The 20144-nt window shown below is 47.2% G+C and overlaps 1 protein-coding gene across 1 annotated transcript in view; it reads left to right on the top strand.

The window, feature by feature from the left end:
- The window catches only part of LOC115471270 (putative hexokinase HKDC1), a 220313-nt gene that overhangs the window by 162160 nt on the left and 38009 nt on the right, over positions 1 to 20144 (top strand). The window contains exons 13-15 of the mRNA XM_030204972.1: positions 11949 to 12044; positions 12892 to 12991; positions 16114 to 16297. Of these exons, the coding sequence (XP_030060832.1) occupies positions 11949 to 12044; positions 12892 to 12991; positions 16114 to 16297 (380 nt within the window). The remainder of the gene's footprint in view (positions 1 to 11948; positions 12045 to 12891; positions 12992 to 16113; positions 16298 to 20144) is intronic.

Below are 20144 nucleotides of genomic sequence, written 5' to 3'. Positions count from 1 at the left end.
GCAGGGCCCCCTTGAGCGCGGGGCCCTATGCGGCCGCCTCGGTCGCCTCGCCCTAAGACCGGCCCTGCTAACACGAGTTCAGGTTCCCTTATACCGCAGCTTGGCAAAATGTCACCTCTGTTTCTTGTAAAATTCAGCAGGATTTCTCATATACGTAAACAAAGATTCCTTAGCGTCCCTCCGGACTGGCCCAGAATGTGACTGATGGGTTGTGCACGACTTCCAGCAGGTGGAGACTGAGAAAAAACTGTGACTCTAGAGAGAGCCAATAAGAGCCTTTGCCAGCTAGAGAAAGATCCAGTAATCTCAGTCTCCAGCAGGTGGAAGGTGGTGAGCCCTTCAGTTTCATTCCTTATACTTTTCTATTTCTTGCTGTATTTCTTTTAGTTTGCTAAAATCTTGGTTTAGGTGCATCAGGGAAAAAATAAAATAAAAAATACAAAGCCTGTTAGTTGGAGGCAGAGGCCCATGGGGGTCTCTTAGTGCCTCGGGGGTGTCAAAGTCGGGTGGCCGAGTCCCTTCCCCCATGTCCTCCCTAGTATTCTTTTGAGCGGTGCTTGATTTAAAAAAAAAAAAAGGGAAAACTACCGGTTTCTCCCCTTTTCATCTTTTTCTTGTTTTTGGTTTCACTTGAAAGATATCATTCCTGGATAACAGTAGTCAAGCTCCCCCAGGTCATCACTGAATAAAATATGTTAAGCTTCAGAATAACGGAATTAAGGAATGGGGGCAGTTTAGACAATTCGATTGTATTTGTACTATGGTTTTTTGTTTCTTTTTGGTTGAAGTTATACAACTGCTGGTATTGTACCTCTTGTCAAGAAGAGATTTAAACATAGGAGAGGGGGTATGGAGAGGAATAGGTAAATTAAAGTTACAAGGTCAACCTGAAGATCACTAGAGTGCCTCGACTGAATCCTCACTTGCACGCGATGGCACAGACTTCATAGAGACTTCTCGGCCAATGGCCCGTGGGGTTATAAGAGTCCAGACCCTGTGAGACATGGATGGAGAGAAAGAAGATCCTGGTGCGGGGGGGGGGGGGGGGGGAAGGGTAATCCTTAAGTATTAATGGGCTAGTTGACTACAAATATAGCAGTATTTAAAGTAAATATGTTTACGGTGTATTTCAATAAACAGTTTACTAGGAAATATAGTTTTGGGGGGGGAGGTGGGTTAAAAATGATGAAAGTTTGATGACTGTAAGTAGTGTTGTATTTTGATGTGTTCCTACTTTGAGCATTGTACGATTGCACCGAACTTGCTGTGTTTAGGAGGATGTGTGCCTTTTGACTTGTCATCAATAAAAATCGTTAAAACATAATAAAAAAAAAAAAGGACCAATACAGGAAAGCTCAGCACAGAAAGACAGTTTCCTCAAGCTCTTTGGGGGAAGAGCTTTAGAGGCAGGGAGAGGCAGCCGCTGAAAAAAAAACCAAACGAACGAACATTAAATCTTGTTCTCTGTCCTCTGCTTTTGAGTTTAAATGGGCAAGACAGCTCCTGTTCTCAATTTGTGGCGGTTCTCTTCTGTTTTTAATTTGGGCTGATTTTGTTCACAGCTCTTTTAACCAGATGCGATGGCAGAAAAGCTCCGCCGCTGTTCAATCTGTCAGCGGCGGGGAATCGGCACAAGCGGTGCTTGTAAATTTTGCATAGCAGTGGAGGAATCGTCGGAGCAAGGGGCAGGGGCTGTTAAAACATTGGTGCCGTTGCCTGGGGGGTCCGATTCGGAGCTGCACGCGTGTGCGGCCCAGCTTGCCCTACACTGCCCTGCACTGCGCGACCCACGCGGCCCGAGGCTCGGCTTGGACCCAGCGGGTCAGCGGCCAGGCTACGGCCGACGGCGCAGCGGATGTGGTGGCGGCGAACGGAGGGAGCTGATCGCTGGGGTACTGTGCTGTGGTGGGATCGGAGCTTCGCTCTGTTCGCTGGCCTGGTCGGGCATAGAGGCGGGAGGCCGGCAGTGCAGGACAGGTGGATCGGATCGGCAACGGATCCGATTAACAAGAGCAGCGCGACCGTCAGGAGGTAGGGCGCCGCGGGACCGAGCGTCCACGTGGCTGCTGTCCCTCCCTCCTTCCTGGTGGCCGGTGCAGCGTGAGCCGGGAGATCTGAGTGGGGCGGCAAGGCAGAGGGCAGCGGCTCGTCAGCACTTGGGAGTGCTGCGAGTCATCTCCCTGCCTGTAGTGCTAGTCCTTCTGAGTGTGGTGAGCCAGGGGTCCTGGGCGGCTGCTCCCTCAGCCCTCCTGTCGATCCCCTGGCCCAAGAGAGTGGGGAGCGAGGTGATCTGGGGCAGGTACTCCATGGGCCCTGCGTAGATCTCTCTGACAAGAGTGAGTGGCGAGCCAGGTGACCTGTGCCAGCCGATCCCTAGGCCCTCGTGTGGATCCTCTCTCTGACCCACTTCTCTTGTCCCAGTAATCCCTACTCTGCCCTGCTGCCCTACCTGTCCGCTCCTACACTGTCCGCTCCTACACTGGGGTGGCGGGCAGCCCAGCTTTGTTGCTCTGAGAGCAGCCCAGCTGCTCCAGCTTTCCCTGGTCCCTGGTCCACCCGAGCCAGCTTCTCTCCGCTTGCCTGCTACAGTCTGACGGTTCCAGCTTGTTCCAGTCCGCTGATCCAGCTTCCACCCTGCTTGTTCCAATCCAGCTGCCCTAGCGTGTTCCAGTCCGTCTGATCCCAGCTTGGCTTGTTCCGGTCCGCCTGATTCCAGATTGTTCCAGTCCGCCTGTTCCCAGCCTGTTCCAGTCCGCCTGATCCCAGCCTGTTCCAGTCCGCCTGATCCCAGATTATTCCGGTCCGCCTGATTCCAGCTTGTTCCAGTCCGCCTGAGCCCATCTTGTTCCAGTCCACCGATCCAGCTTCCCCCTTGCTTGTTCCAGTCCATCTGCTCCAACCTGCTTGTTCCAGTCCAAATGCTCTAGTGTGTTCCAGTCCGCCTGCTCCAGCTCGTTCCAGTCTGCATGATCCCATCTTGTTCCAGTCCGCCTGATCCCAGCTTGTTCCAGTCCTCTGATCCAGCTTCCCCTGCTTGCTCCAGTGTTCCAGTCCGACTGTTCCAGCTTCTCCCTGCTTGTTCGAGCCCATCTGCTCCAGCCTACTTGCTCCGGTACACCTGCTCCAGCCTACCTACTCCAGTACATCTGCTCCAGCGTGTTCCAGTGCGCCTGAACCAGCTTCTCCCTGCTTGTTCCAGCCCATCTGCTCCAGCCTACTTGCTCCGGTACATCTGCTCCAGCGTGTTCCAGTCCGCCTGAACCAGCTTCTCCCTGCTTGTTCCAGCCCATCTGCTCCAGCCTACTTGCTCCGGTACATCTGCTCCAGCGTGTTCCAGTCCGCCTGAACCAGCTTCTCCCTGCTTGTTCCAGCCCATCTGCTCCAGCCTACTTGCTCCGGTACATCTGCTCCAGCGTGTTCCAGTCCGCCTGATCCAGCTCCTCCCTGCTTGTTCCAGTACACCTGCTCCAGTCTGCCTGAACCAGCTTCTCCCTGCTTACTCCAGTACCTGCTCCAGCCTGCCTGCTCCAGTACATCTGCTCCAGCGTGTTCCAATCCACCTGAACCAGCTTCTCCCTGCTTGTTTCAGTCAATCTGCTACAGCCTGCTTGCTCCAGCTTCTCCCTGCTCGTTCCTGTTCATCTGCACCAGCTTGTTCCAGCCCACCTGCTAGCTTGTCAGCCATTGACTTACTTGCCTGCCTACTAGCTTACTAGCTTGCTAACTCATCAGCAATTGACTTACCTGCTCTCCAATTTCTCCCTGCTCGTTCCTGTCCTTCTGCATTAGTATGCTCCAGCCCGCCTGATAGCTTGTCAGCCATTGACTTACTTGCCTGCCTGCTAACTTGTCAGCCCTTGACTTACCTGCTCTCCAGCGTCTCCCTGCTCGTTCCTGTCCATCATCCCCATCATGCCCCAACCCGCCTGCTAGCTTGTCACCCATTTATTTACCTGCCAACCTGCTAATTTGACAGCCATTTACTTACCTGTTCCCCTGCCTCTCCCTGCTCGTTCCTGTCCATCCGCACCAGCTTGCTCCACTCCGCCTGCAAGCTTGGCAGCCACTGCCTCACTTGCCTGCCTGCTAACTTGCCAGCCACTGACTTACCCACTCTCCAGTCCATCAATCCCTCCAATTCCAAGCCTCCGGCTCTTCGCTCTATCTATCTGCTTCTCACCTCAGTCACTACACTTACACCTGTCACACCGCAATCACTACTTTTGGCCCCTGTCCACATCCTCTTCCTTGCCCTGTCCCTTCCTAATCTTTTTCCCCTCCCCTTACCGCTGTCTACCGCTGGAACTCATTGACCACCTGTGTTCCCTCCCGTCCTGCCCACTACGGCAATACCCTATTCACCCCATCCCTCACCACCTCACCATCTCTCTTGTCCCCCTCATCCTTCCTAGCCCTTAATCTCCAACACCTCCTTCCTACCATTAACCCTTCACCATTCCTCCTAAGTGCACCCCGCCTTCGTCGCCCGACCTCCCCCACCCTCCTCCGCACTCTCTTGCTCCTCCTCCTGCTATCCGCGGGAGACATTAATCCTAATCCAGGCCCCCCTCACCTGTCCTCCTCCTATCCATGCAAACGATTCCGTGATGTCTCCAACCTCGTCTCTATTCCCCTCCTCCCCCCCTCTTCCCTCCCCTTCTCATGCGCCTTGTGGAATGCCCACTCGATCTGCAACAAACTGCCCTTCACCCAAGATCTCTTCATCTCTCGTTCCCTCCAACTGCTCGCCCTAACTGAAACCTGGCTCTCCCCTGACAACTCTGCCTCAGTCGCGGCACTTTGTCATGGAGGTTATCTCTTCTCCCACACTCCCTGCCCAGATGGCCGCGGTGGAGGCGTCGGGCTACTTCTCTCGCCCTCCTGTAGTTTCCAACCCCTCCTCCTACCGCAGTCCCACTGCTTCTCGTCCTTTGAAGCTCACTCCATCCGGCTATTCTACCCATTACCACTCAGAGTTGCAGTCATCTACCGCCCCCCTGATAAGCCCCTCTCTTCATTCCTTACTGACTTCGACGCTTGGCTCACCATCTTTCTTGATCCTGCATCTCCATCCCTCTTTCTTGGTGATTTTAACATTCACTTTGACAACCCATCCAACCCCTACGCTTCTAAATTCCTCACTCTGATATCCTCCTTCAACCTCTGACTATGCTCTACCACCCCTACTCACTGTGATGGCCATTGTCTCGACCTCGTTCTCTTCTCTTCCTGCTCACCTTCCAATTTCGGCACCTCAGTCCTTCCTATCTCAGATCATCACCTAATCACCCTCACTCTTCATCACCCTCCCCCTCAACCTCGCCCAACTATAACCACTGCCTTCAGGAATCTTCAAGCTGTCGACCCCCCTACCCTATCCTCTCACATCTCCACTCTCTTCCCTTCCATCTCGTCTTCTGAATCTGTCGACACGGCTGTCTCTACCTACAATGAAATTCTCTCCACTGCTCTGGATACCCTAGCACCATCTGTCTCTTGCCCCACTAAGCGCATTAATCCTCAGCCCTGGTTAACCCCTTGCATCCATTACCTTCGCTCCTGCACCCGCTCTGCTGAACGACTCTGGAGGAAATCTCGCACCCTGTCAGACTTCACCCATTACAAATTCATGCTATCCTCCTTCCAGTCCTCCCTATTCCTTGCCAAACAGGAATATTATTCTCAATTAATCAATTCTCTTGGCTCCAACCCTCGTCGCCTCTTCGCCACCCTCAACTCCCTACTTAAGTACCCTCCGCTCCCACCCCACCCTCACTCTCTCCTCAAACACTAGCTGACTACTTCCGCGATAAAGTGCAGAAGATAAACCTTGAATTCACTTCCAAGCCTTCTCCTCCCTGTGACTTCTTAACCCACTCCCTCAACCAACCTAACCTGGCCTCCTTCTCCTCCTTCCCTGTGATCACCGAAGAGGAAACTGCTCGCCTTCTTTCTTCCTCTAAGTGCACCACCTGTTCCTCTGATCCCATTCCCACCAATCTGCTTACCAACATCTCTCCTGCAGTTAACCCCTCAATCTGTCACATCCTCAACCTCTCTCTCTCCACTGCCACTGTCCCTGACACCTTCAAGCACGCTGTAGTCACACCACTTCTCAAAAAACCATCACTTGACCCCACCTGTCCCTCCAACTACCGCCCCATCTCTCTTCTACCCTTCCTCTCCAAATTACTTGAACGTGCTGTCCACAGCCGCTGCCTTGACTTCCTCTCCTCTCAGGCCGTCCTCGACCCGCTTCAATCCGGCTTTCGCCCACTACACTCAGCAGAAACAGCACTCTCTAAAGTCTGCAATGACCTGTTCCTTGCCAAATCCAAAGATCACTATTCCATCCTGATCCTCCTTGACCTATCTGCTGCCTTTGACACCGTCAATCATAATTTACTTCTTGACACACTGTCCTCATTTGGGTTCCAGGGCTCCGTCCTCTCCTGGTTCTCCTCGTATCTTTCCCAATGCACCTTCAGAGTATTTTCTAATGGCTCTTCTTCCACCCCCGTCCCGCTCTCTGTTGGGGTCCTTCAAGGATCTGTCCTTGGACCGCTTCTTTTCTCGATATACACCTCTTCCCTGGGCTCGTTGATCTCATCACATGGTTTCCAGTACCATCTCTATGCTGATGACACCCAGCTTTACCTCTCCACTCCTGACATCACAGTCAAAACCCAGGCCAAAGTTTCGGCCTGCCTTTCAGACATCGCTGCCTGGATGTCCAACCGACATCTGAAACTGAACATGGCAAAGACTGAGCTCCTTGTCTATCCACCCAAACCCTCTTCTCCTCTTCCCCCACTTTCTGTCTCTATTGACAACGCCCTCATCCTCCCCGTCTCTTCAGCCCGCAATCTCGGAGTCATTTTTGACTCCTCCCTCTCCTTCTCTGCCCATATCCAGCAGACAGCTAAGACCTGTCGCTTCTTCCTCTATAATATTAGCAAAATTCGCCCATTCCTCTCTGAACAGACCACCCGAACCCTCGTCCACTCGCTCGTTACCTCTCATCTTGACTATTGCAACCTTCTCCTCGCTGGCCTCCCACTTAGCCACCTATCCCCCCTTCAATCTGTCCAAAATTCCGCCGCACGTCTTATCTACCGCGTGAACCGATTCTCTCATATCACCCCTCTCCTCAAGTCGCTTCACTGGCTCCCGATCCGCTACCATATACAGTTCAAGCTTCTCCTATTGACCTTCAAGTGCACTCAATCTGCAGCCCCCCATTACCTCTCTACCCTCCTCTCCCCGTATGTTCCCACCCGTAACCTCCGCTCTCAGGACAAATCACTCCTTTCTGTACCCTTCTCCACCACCGCTAACTCCAGACTCCGCCCCTTCTGCCTTGCATCACCTTATGCCTGGAACAGACTTCCTGAGCCCATACGCCATGCGCCCTCCCTGCCCATTTTCAAGTCCTTACTCAAGGCCCATCTCTTCTCCCTTGCTTTTGGCGCCTAACCACCTTCCCATTCCTGATACCTACACTGACTACATAGTTTTTACCTTTAGATTGTAAGCTCTCTTGAGCAGGGACTGTCCTTCCCCATGTTTAAACTTGTACAGCGCTGCGTAACCCTGGCAGCGCTATAGAAATGCTAAGTAGTAGTAGATTCGGGCGTTTCAGGTACAGTCGGGTCGGCTTCGGTGGCGGTGCCAATTCTGGCAGGAAGCGCCACCATTTTATCTTCCTCTCTGAATGTTGCGTCCCTGCCTGCAATGCCGGTCTCTCTACCAGTTCTGAGTCAGACTCCTATTTCTTCAGCGTGTGAAGGAGGTTTCCCGCCTGAGTTTGTGCTACAAATGTATCAAGCTTTTTTATTGCACAAAGCTGCTCAGGTAGAAGCTCCAGTGAAGAGGTCTCAGGAGAGGCAATCAGTAGTTACAAAGTGGCTCAGGCAGCGGATTTTTCTTCTGACCTTGACCAGGAAATGCCATCCTTGGAAGAGCCAGAGTTGTTTCCTGAAGGTCACTTACCTGAGGACCTCATTCAACAGGATGATGGAGCGGAGCCTCTCCTTGCAGGGGAAGACCATTCAGTGGTGAGAATTTTTCATAAAGATGACCTGCAGGAATTTATTCCTCAGGTTTCCACTACCTTGCATTTTGAGGAGCAGGAGGCTCCGGTGGCAGAACGCAGAAAAGTTGATTTGCTGGTGAAGGGTATTCGAAGGCCAGGTAAGACTTTTCCAGTGCATCAGGATATTAGGGACATCATTCAGGCACAGTGGGAGGTGCCCGATTCTGCCTTTCGTCTTGCTAGATCTATGGTCAGGCTTTATCCTATCCTGGATTCTTTTACGCCCTCCAGTTGTAGATGCGGTAGTGTCCACGGTCACCAAGCGAAATACGGTTCCCTTAGATGGCAGTACAGCTTTGAGGGATGTCCAGGATCGCTGTATAGAATCCTAGTTTTAGAATAGTTTTGATGTCTCTGCTCTGGCAGTGCAGGCTGCTCTTTGTGGTTCCTTAGTAGCAAGAGCCTGTTTTTGTTGGTCTGAAAAGGTCTTGGATCGTACTTCTGATGATCTTTCAGCGATAGATGCCGAAGTGGCGAAATTGGAAATGGGTTCAGCCTTTTTAGCGGATGCTCTTTACAATTTGCTTTGAGCCTCTTTGAAGTCTATGGCTCAAAGCATGGCGGCCCGTCGCTCTTTGGCTTCGTGACTGGTCTGCGGATGCGGCCTCTAAGTCCAAGCTTAGTAAATTTCCCTTTAAGGGTTCCTTTCTGTTTGGTGATGAGTTGAACAAGCTGGTGTGTAGCCTTGGGGAGACTAAAGTCCTGAGGATTTGTGTCGGAAGATGGCCGGCGATCTCGTTCGAAAATAAGCTGGATAGTAACATAGTAACATAGTAGATGACGGCAGAGAAAGACCTACACGGTCCATCCAGTCTGCCCAACAAGATAAACTCATATGTTACTTTTTTGTGTTACCTGACCTTGATTTGTATCTGCCATAGAAGTTTGCCCAGCACTAGCCCCACCTCCCAACCACAAGCCCCGCTTCCCCCCACCGGCTCTGCCACCCAATCTCTGCTAAGCTTCTGAGGATCCATTTCTTCTGAACAGGATTCCTTTATGTTTATCCCACGCATTTTTGAATTCTGTATTTCTTCCGCCAGCTTGTGTCCTCAAGCTGCAGTCTCAGACTCGTCAGTTATTGCAGTCCCCGAGACCAACAGCCAAGGATTATCTTCAAGTCCTGGGTTCCATCGCGGCGATGATCGAGGCAGTGCCCTGGGCCAGGGTTCACATGAGGCCTCTACAAAGGTCACTTCTATCTCGGTGGTCATCACAAAAAGACTCTACATCAGAGATTGCCACTTCCTGCACATGTGAGGAGCAGCCTACGATGGTGGCTATGGGATTCCACTCTAACCAAGAGAATGCCTCTAGATCAGCCCAGCTGGAGAGTAGTTACAACAGATGCCAGTCTCCAGGGCTGGGGAGCTCACTGTCAGAGGCAGTATGCTCAAGGCCTGTGGTCCCCTCAGGAGAGATTTTGCTCAATCAATCTGTTAGAGACCAGAGCAGTTTGACTAGCGCTCCAGGCCTTTATCCATCTGTTGAAGGGCGAATCAGTCCGCATTATGTCAGACAATGCCACCGTGGCGGCTTATATCAATCGGCAAGGGGAGACGAGGAGTCGGCAGTTGGAGCAAGAAGCGTTGCAACTGTTCCAGTGGTCGGAGGTGCATCTGGTGGCACTGTCAGCGGCTCACGTGGCAGGAGTTCAAAATGTCCAGGCAGACATTCTCTGTCGAAACATGCTAGATCCTGGGGAGTGGGCTCTAAGCGATGTAGAGTTTCATGTGGTGGTGAACTGTTGGGGGCTTCCCAAGATGGTTCTGTTTGCTTCCGCTCTCAATGCGTAATTTCCTCTGTTTGTCAGTCATTGCAAGGATTCCAAGGCACAGGGGGTAGACGTGCTTCTTCAACTCTGTCCGGCCAGTCTTCTTTATGCCTTTCCTCCCTGGTCACTGATAGGACGTCTACTTCAGAGAGTCGAGACGCACAGGGGCCGCGTGATCTTGGTGGTGCCGGATTGGCCTTGCAGACTGTGGTACGCCGATCTTCAATGGCTTCTAGTAGAGGTTCTGCTCAGGCTCCCAGACAGGCAAGATCTTTTGGCACAGGGCCCAGTGTTTCATCCAGATCCGGGTCGATTCTGTCTTACGACCTGGCTCTTGAGCAGGCGAGATTGATAAAGAAAGGATACTCCGTGAACGTAATTGCCACTATGCTTCGCTCTCATCGGCATTCTACCTCTTTGAATTATGTTCGGACACGGAGGATCTTTGAGGCGTGGTGTGAGGAGCTTGGTATATCTCCCTTTCGCACATCTATTCCACAAATTTTAGAATTTCTGCAGCATGGTTTCGACAAAGGTCTTGCTTTGGCCTCTCTTAAGGTGTAGATTGCAGCCCTTTTGTGTTTTTGAGGTCGTGTCCAAGGAAAGTCTCTAGCTAGCCACCCAGATGTGCTCCGTTTTTTGAGAGGGGCTAACCTCCTTCGTCCTCCGTCTCACTGCTCCTTTCCTCGCTGGGATCTTAATTTAGTGCTCTCAGTTTTTACCAAGCCTCCCTTTGAGCCTTTGTCTTCTTATACTTTGAAGGACTTTACTCTGAAGACAGTGTTCTTAGTGCTTATTGCCTCGGCTAGGCGAGTTTCGGAGTTGCAAGCTCTTTCGTGTAGGTCACCATTTTTGGAGTTCAGCTCGGATCAGGTGGTTTTGCGACCGATTCCTTCTTTTCTACCCAAGGTATTGACTCATTTTCATTTATCTCAACCGGTGGTGTTGCCTGTACTAGGTTCTTTCTCCAGGACGGAGGAGCAGTGTCGCTTGAAATGTTTGGATGTCAAACGAGTTCTGAAGCATTATGTCAAGTCTACGGAGGAGATTCGTCGGTCCGATCATTTGTTTATTCTCATCAAAAGGTTCACGCAAAGGGCTCATGGATTCTAAGCCCACTATTTCCCGTTGGCTTAAGGAAATGATTGCCTCAGCTTGCCTTCTCTTCAGGAAACCTGTTCCAGAAGGAGTTAAGGCCTACTCTACCAGAGGTCAGTCAACTTCTTGGGAAGAGCGTTGTCTGGTGCCTCCAGAGGACATTTGTAGGGTGGCGACTTCTTTGCATTCCTTTTCTAAGCACTATCGATTGGACGGCCTGAGTTGTCAGCAAGTTGTTTTCGGGGCAAATGTTTTAACGGTGGGGCTACTAGGGTCCCTCCCATAATCTTACTGCTTTGTTACTTCCCATCAGTCACATTCTGGGTCGGTCTGGAGGGATGCTAAGGAAGGAGAAATGAGACCTTACCTGCTGATTTGCTTTCCTTTAGTCCCTCCGAACCGGTTCAGATCCCTCCCTTCAGGTATTCTGTGTCTTCAAGAGTTAACTGATTTTTTTTCTTGGGAGCTGTGTTGCTGGTTTGTGGTTCTATAGTTAAAAAATAAAAAAAAAAGATTCTATGGATCAGTACATAACATGTTGTGCATGATATGCAGGGCATGTCTTTGGGACACTATATTTTCTGTGGCACACACCTTCTGTTGGCAATGTGCCGGTGGATGCTCAGGCTTTCGGATGCACAGACCATTTCCGTACTGTTTTGCTTCCTTCTGCTTTGGTACTTTATAATTGGATCTTTCTCTAGCTGGCAAGGGCTCTTATTGGCTCTCTCTACAGTCACAGTTTTTTCTCAGTCTCCACCTGCTGGAAGGTGTGCACAATCCATCGGTCACATTCTGGGCCAGTCCACAGGGACTAAAGGAAAGCAAATTAGCAGGTAAGGTCTAATTTCTCCTTAATGTTCAACATCATTTTATTAAAAAATAGATATCTTTATGCTATTCAAATTGTGTTAATTTCTGATCAACCTTTCCATGAAAAACTTGGTTTTCTATACTGTTATGTTTTTGGCCTTGTTACAGGGAACTCTTATTGAGTGGACTAAAGGTTTCAAAGCAACAAACTGTGAAGGGGAAGATATCGTTGACATGCTGAGAAAAGCTATAAAAAGGAGAAATGTAAGCACATTGGGGTAATTTTATAAAATCATTTTTGCACAAATGAGGCTTCTTATAAAATTCTGGCCCACATAAAAGTTCTCACTTTGACATGATGGAGCGTACTTTGCTGGTAGACAAGTACAGGGGTAGAGTTTTGCTGGAGCATGGATACAGCACACATGTACGCTCATATTTGCGTTAGCAGTAAATTTGAGACTGAGATCATCCTCAACATACCCTGGTTTAGGAGTGAGGTTCATTCCTGTCATGAACAGACTCGTTATGCTGCTACTGATGATTTTTGTGCTATCTGCTAATATTGCAGTTATTCTCCATACTTTTTTTTTACATTCATGTCAAGTTGTGACCCCTGAGGAAGGCACATTGCCGAAACATGGTCCGTATTGGGTCAGCACTGTGTATGTAACTTTTATTGGAGAATAAATTTTCATTTTGAAGACATTGGACTTCTGACAGTTCTTGGAACTATTCTTTCCACTTTTTTGCTTCCCTGTTTGATTGTTGTGGAAGCAGTCACCTGCCGTTTTTGGTCTGATGTGTAAAACTAACCCATTTGGATAAAATACCCCCAAAATGAAAAAAATACACTAATTACGCATATTTAAAAATTATAGGTGTGGACACAGGTGCTCCAGAGCAGGTGTAAATGTCCGCCCTTTCAATGTAGGTGTATTTTCTACTATTACAGTAGTATTTTATAAAAACAAGTAGGTGTCTACTGCATTTGTATTTATAAGTGACTTTAAAATGGAATTATGCTGGGCACCCCCTTATAAATTACCCTCCACAAGTCCGGTGAGGCTCATTCTACCAACTGATTACTGATGTGTTTGTCTTACTGTAGGAGTTTGACCTGGATATTGTAACAGTTGTCAATGATACCGTTGGGACAATGATGGCATGTGCATATGAAGATCCAAACTGTGAAATTGGTCTTATTGTTGGTAAGACCCTGTTTTGAGTAAACATTTAGCTATGAAAGGGTAGGTATAATAAATTCTGCAGTTTTACTTCCAGGGATCCCTCTGTGGGGCTCTAAAACATTTCTCTATTAAAAAAAATTTCTTCTGCTGTCAATCAGATTCAGATGATTATAGCCCAAATAGTGGAATTACCTAATTTCTATATTTACCGTGAATTATCGCAGATTTGCTTATTTACCCTTCCATATCCAAGCAAAACACAAATTGTTTATAAGCACAGAAGTTATTTCCCTGGCTAAGACGCTTTACAATCTGTAATCCCAGTGAAATAAACCACTAATCTCAGTATAGCAGATTACTTCCAGTTTAGCGCCAATTTTTATACATTATGATCACTTTTGATGTAGAAGGGATCATAGTGTAGTGTATAAAAATCAGCACTACACCAGATGTAAAGTGCTGAACTACTCTTAATGCTGTATGCATGGAACTACATGCTAATAAGCTGTACAGAGAATTACTTCCTTCCCAGTTACTGCTGAAGCTTAACTTCATCTCCAGAGAAAAAATGAAGTTTTAAGTTTGTACTGTCAATGAGAAGTAAAAGGTTTAGCATAGCCTCAAAGTTGGGGAGCCCTAGGGTTGGGATCCACAGATCCCAAGTCTCGAGGCACCCCTAACCTGGGCATCCCAAACCAAAGCATGTATGGCCATGCATAAGACACTTATTCAGGTCCTAGTTAAATATCAGCCAGGACCTGGATAAAGGGATCTGGTACTCCAACACCACCCCACCCCCATCTATTCCTTCCTCCTAATTTGATCCCTCTCGCTCAATCCCCTTTCTAACCCCCCTTATTTCTGACCCTCCCCATACCCCAAATTAAATCCTCCCCTTTAATCCCATTTCAGATCCTCCCATACTCCCTGGTTCAATACCCCGATCCCCCTGGACTCTTTATATGGCAGGTTGACTCTAGAGATAGACGTACCAGAACCAAGGCGGTGGGCTGGGGAATGGGGGGTTGGGAAGGATTGGGGGGTCAGAACTAGGAGGATAATGGAAGGGAGATCAGAACTGGGGAGGTTTGTGGGGAGATCAGATCTTTTTTCATTTTCATTTTATTTAAAACTTACTATACCACCCAAACTGATTTGCAGACTAGGGCGGTTTTCAGTCTAAAACAATACTCCAATTTATCAATAGGATAGAGTCAGGCACACAACAGAAGACAGCATAATAGACCAAGAGGGTAAGGGAGACAAAGAAATACAGGGAAAGGAAACCAATCGTGAAAATGATGCAACACACCCTCACCCCTCAGACTAAATCAAATGCTTGTTTGAATAGCCAGGTTTTTAAAACTATCTTAAATTTTTAAAAAGATGATTCAGAGCGGATATACAGTGGGAGAGAGTTCAAGTGGAATGGTGCCTGGAAATAAAAAGTGCGATGACATGTGGATTCTAATTGTGCTTGTTTTGGGGTTTGGAAGAACTAAACGATGGTCATTGATAGAACAAAGCAATCGCACAGGGGAGTATGGGATGGGAAAAATAGATAAGTAGTCGGGTAAACCATTCCTGTGTGCTTTAAATGTAAGTGTAAGTAATTTGAAAATAAATCCCTTTTCCACTGGAAGCCAGTGAAGTTCCTGAAATAGAGGGGAGACATGGTCAAATTTATATGCATGGCAAATGAGTTTAACGGCAGTGTTTTGAAGCCATTTTATATTTGTTCAGGAACAGCCTAAGTAAATAATATTACAATAGTCGAGCCGAGAAACCAAGAGGGACGATACAAGAGAATAGAAAGTTTTCTTATCAAAAAATCTTCAAACAGCCCTTAGTTGACAAAGGTAGAAGAAACTAGTTTTGCAAAGGGCAGAAATCTGTGGGGAGAACGTCAGATGGGAATCTAAAATAATGCCAAGATATCTAAAAGACTCTACTGGACAGTATTAGCACCAAAGAGATGCAATGGAATAGTAGGAAAGGATGGACCTCCAGAGAACCAGCATGCCACTGTGTTCTCTTAGTTTCTGATTGGTTAACCAATCAGAGATTTGAGTAAGGCAGGCCTTCAGATCTTCACCAGCAGTGTGCAGCATCTGATACACACTGCTCGTGCCGGCCCCACAGCTTTCCCTCTGATGCATCTTCCTGTTGCCGCATAGGTGGGAGTACATCAGAGGTAGGCTGTAGGGCCGGCGTGAGCAGTGTATATCAGTCGCAACTTGAGAAGATCTGCTATTTAAAAGGTACATGGGAGGGAGAGCTGGAGGAGCTAGGTGTGCTACAACTGGGTGGGGTGGGGTGGCCACCCGAGGTTATGCCACTGCCTTGTCCAGTTCATTTATAAATAAGTTAAAAAGCTCTGGTTCTATGTGGTACTCCACTATTTACCCTCCTACCTTCTGTTTTCCATATTTTAACCAATTCCAAACCTATGACAGGACATTGCCTCCTATCCCATGGCTTTTTAATTTCTTCAGACGTCTCTCAAATCATGAAAATCTAGGTACACTGCATCAATTGGGTTACCGTTTCTGATTGGTTAACCAATCAGAGATTTGAGTAAGGCAGGCCTTCAGATCTTCACCAGCAGTGTGCAGCATCTGATACACACTGCTCGTGCCGGCCCCACAGCTTTCCCTCTGATGCATCTTCCTGTTGCCGCATAGGTGGGAGTACATCAGAGGTAGGCTGTAGGGCCGGCGTGAGCAGTGTATATCAGTCGCAACTTGAGAAGATCTGCTATTTAAAAGGTACATGGGAGGGAGAGCTGGAGGAGCTAGGTGTGCTACAACTGGGTGGGGTGGGGTGGCCACCCGAGGTTATGCCACTGCCTTGTCCAGTTCATTTATAAATAAGTTAAAAAGCTCTGGTTCTATGTGGTACTCCACTATTTACCCTCCTACCTTCTGTTTTCCATATTTTAACCAATTCCAAACCTATGACAGGACATTGCCTCCTATCCCATGGCTTTTTAATTTCTTCAGACGTCTCTCAAATCATGAAAATCTAGGTACACTGCATCAATTGGGTTACCGTTTTCCACATGTTTATTCATTCCTTCAAAAAATGTAACAGCCCACAGGAGTGATGATGTCAGTTAATGGCTGAACTCTTTTTCCTTCTAGGTACTGGTACAAATGTGTGTTACATGGAAGAGATGAAAAACATAGAATATATAGAAGAAAAGGAAGAAAGAATGTGCATCAACACAGAATGGGGAGGATTTGGTGACAACGGCTGCCTCGATGATATCAGAACAAATTATGACCAACAAGTGGATGAAGGGTCACTGAATTCTGGAAAGCAGAGGTAGGGATCATCGTACTGTTCGATAGTATGAGGGGTACAAAATCTTTTTATTTAATTTGACCATTAAAGTGTAAGAAATAGAGTCAGGAGCAAGATGGCGTCGGGAGAGGATGTGCGCTCCTGAGCTCCCTACTCCAGCAGACGCCGACGAGTGAGATTCCTCCTGCCCCTAGAGAACATGGGCAAGAGGAAGGGGAAAATCGGGCGACCAGTCTCCTCCACCCCCGAGGGTCCCGCTTACCGCCAGCAGACGCTGGAAGATTGTGGAGTTCGGAGACAGGAACAACAAACACCCGCGTTGGTTGGATCCGAGGTTTTCTCGGATCACAGCGTTGAAGCGGCATCATTGAGTCCGCCCCTGTTGGCCATTCCACCGCAACCCGGAAGCAAACCGAGGATGGCAGAACTGCTGCAACAAACTATGCCTGAGGAGCTGAGCTTGATTGCAGCCGGAGGAGGGCCTGCTGATGCCTCAACCCCTGTAACATCGATGTTGGGAGGTGGAACGGTGAGTGATCCGATTCCTGCCACTAACATAGGGTTTGTTTCTTCGGGGGCTGGAGGACTGACAAAACCAGCTATAGTTACAATGGACAATCTGTGGGAGGCAATTCAGGGATTGAACTCCACCTTTTCCCAAGCTATAAAGACTTTTACCGAAGAAGTTTCTTCATTAAAACAAACACAGGATTCAATACTAGCAAGAGTACATGAAAATGAAGGAAAGATTGTATCATTAAGTGGAGAGATTAAGGATTTACAGAGTCAAACAGGAACAATTATTAGAGACAGGGATATTCTAGTGAAAAAACTAGAATATCTTGATAACCAAGCCAGAAAGAATAACTTAAGATTCTTAAACTTCCCGCAAATTTCAGTACTGTCTCCAATTGATATGGTGAAAAAATATTTTAGAGAAATCTTGCTAATTCCAACAGAAGCTGTTCCTCCTATTACTCGAGCCCAGACTATACATGGAATTAAATCCAGAGGCTTGGAACTTCAACCTGGACTCAATATAACCGATCTCTTGGAAAGTTCACTGGAAGTTGTTACTCATCGATCTACCTTATTAGTTTCATTTGCATTTGAATCCGATCGTAATAATGTTTTCAGATTATATTTTAAACATTTGAATGACAAGTTCTTGGGTGAAAAGATACAAATTTTTCCAGATTTAAATAAGGACACGCGGGTTGATTTTGTGTTCTCCTCTCTTTTTTTTTCATTTTTTATTCTTCTTTTTCCAGATCTTGCTCCCAAAAAAAAAATTGTGGTCAAATATAAAAAATTTAATTTCCATTAATCCCTTTTGGGAATTGTTTTTGTTAGTTTCTTATTGATTATTTTCTAATTCTGAGCATTTATATGATATGAATGTAAAATTATATAATGGAATAAATAAAAAAAAAAATAAATAAAAAAAGTGTAAGAAATAGAACTGAACTGTGAGTTATGTGCTCTGACTGAAAGAGAGAATCTCTTGAGCTGTGCTGATCACCCTAAAAAATCCTGTATTGTGATGACTAAGTTATCCATATCTCTCTACACCACATCAGATGTCCATTCAACTCCCAAACATTCAACATCCCAATCCACCTACCATATACAGCTCTTCCATTAGATAATCACACAGTCTCCCACCGTTTAATTCCATTTTTTTCATTTATTAGTACAGTGTACTCCATTTAAGTGCACGTCGGATAAGCGCATACTCTGTTTAACTTGCCGTACTTCGGTCCCGTTTTTGGCACCATCAATTTCTATGGGGACAAACTTCGGTTTAGAGCACCACTGATAAGTGCAAGATTCGCTTATATGCATGGTTTAAGACCGCTCCTCTGCAGGAAATGCATGGAATATGGAAGCCGATTGGCACGTGACAAATGGGCGGTAAATTTGAAATCTCGTTGGCTAACTGCCTCAGGCAGAATAAGCGAAAGAATGTTGTTAGAGTGTACACTGGAGTCGTTGTGCAACTGTAAGACTTTTAACACTGGCTGAATTAATAGAAGTTCTTAAAAAATTAGAAAACAAACAAAGTCAAGCATCTATTGCTAAAGAATATGGTGTCAATCCCAGTCAAATTTCACGTATCTTGAAGCAGAAAGATCAGTTTCTGGAAGACTGGCAAAACAATACAAATCCACACAGGAAACGAAAACGGGCGGGAAAAGCTGAGGATGTAGAAGATGCTCTTCTTCGGTGGTTTTCTCAAGTCAGGAGCAGACAGTTTCCTGTCAGTGGTCCATTGCTTATGGAGAAAGCTAATCAGCTAGCTGAAAGTCTTGGACTAACTGAATTCAAAGCCACTGTTGGATGGTTGGAAAGATGGAAGGAGAGGAACAACATAAAATTCAAGAAACAGCATGGTGAAAACAAGACGCTGATGACTTTGGTGCTGAAAATTGGGTTGTTTCAGTTATTCCTACCATCTTGAATGAATTTGCACCTCGTGACATTTTCAATGCTGATGAAAACTGTCTCTACTGGCGAGCAATTCCGGATGGAACACTTGCTTCTTTGGGTCACAACGGTTAAGTGCAACACTTGCATTCAAACAAGCCAAAACCACAGGAAGTAAAACGTCGAAGGACCAACTAATGATCCTCCTTTGCTGCAATATGGATGGGAGTGAGAAGTTGGAACCCCTCGTCATTGGAAAGAGCAAACAGCCCCGTTGCTTCAAGAATGTTATGCGACTTCCTGTGTCATACGAGGCTAACGCAAATTCATGGATGACTGGGGAAATTTGGAAGCAGTGGCTAAAGAAGTTAGACATTAGAATGCGGGCACAAAAGCATCAGATTTTGTTGCTTTGTGATAATTGTGCTGCACACAGTGATGATGTCAGGCTGTCTAATTTCAAGGTGGTCTTCCTGCCACCAAACACTACCTCTCTGATCCAACCTATAATAGCCAATTTCAAACAACATTATCGGGCTCTTGTGCTACGTCGTCTGATGAGCATTATGGATGACCAGACTGGCAAGGATAAACGTGCTGTTGAACTGGCTCGTAATCTATCACTGTTGGAGTCCCTATATATGCAGAAAGAAGCCTGGAATCATGTTACACAGGCAACCATTGTGAACTGCTACAAGCGGGCAAGCTTTGTTAAGGATGTGGAGAGGGACGAAACAGATGCAACTGTTGCAAACGAGTCAGATGAACAGGCTATTGACATCCCAGCCGGTGTTACTGAAGAGGAGTTTCATCACTACGTATCTGTTGATTACGATCTACGAACAGCTGACGACAGCACTGATGTCGATATGCGCCTACATGCAGGCAACGGCTGATGATGAAACAGATGATGAAATGAGCAGCGAGGCACATGCTGACAAAATTGAACAACCTCCTGTCACTTTTGCAAGATCGCTGGAGAGTCTCAACACCGTGCGGGCCTATCTGGAGGCCACTGGATGTCAGTGCTATGACAGTTTTTACCGTTTGGCAGACGTAGTCTGTGGAACTCACAGATACAAGAGTGTACAGAGGACTATGACTGATTACATCAAGTAAGCCTATTGTCAGTTAACGGGGACTGTATACTGTACATATAATAAACAGTACTGTACATATGTTTATCAGATGTCAAGCTTCTTTGGGTCACAACGGTTAAGTGCACGCTCCGGTTAACTGCATGTATTTCTTTGGTCCCAGACCCTTGCACTTAAGCGGATTGCACTGTACTTATATCCCACATTCTCCAGACAAAGTTCTGGTCAATGTGGCTTACATTATAACTGTGTGAAAATGGATGGTGTTGGGCAGAATAGATGGACCGTTCAGGTCTTTATCTGCCATCATTTACTATGTTACTTTCAGGCTCATTTTTGACAAA

The sequence above is a fragment of the Microcaecilia unicolor genome, chromosome 5, assembly GCF_901765095.1.
Source record: "Microcaecilia unicolor chromosome 5, aMicUni1.1, whole genome shotgun sequence".
NCBI lineage: Eukaryota > Metazoa > Chordata > Amphibia > Gymnophiona > Siphonopidae > Microcaecilia > Microcaecilia unicolor.
The sequence above is the reverse complement of the archived record's forward strand: the minus strand, read 5'-3'. Positions and strand labels throughout refer to the sequence as shown.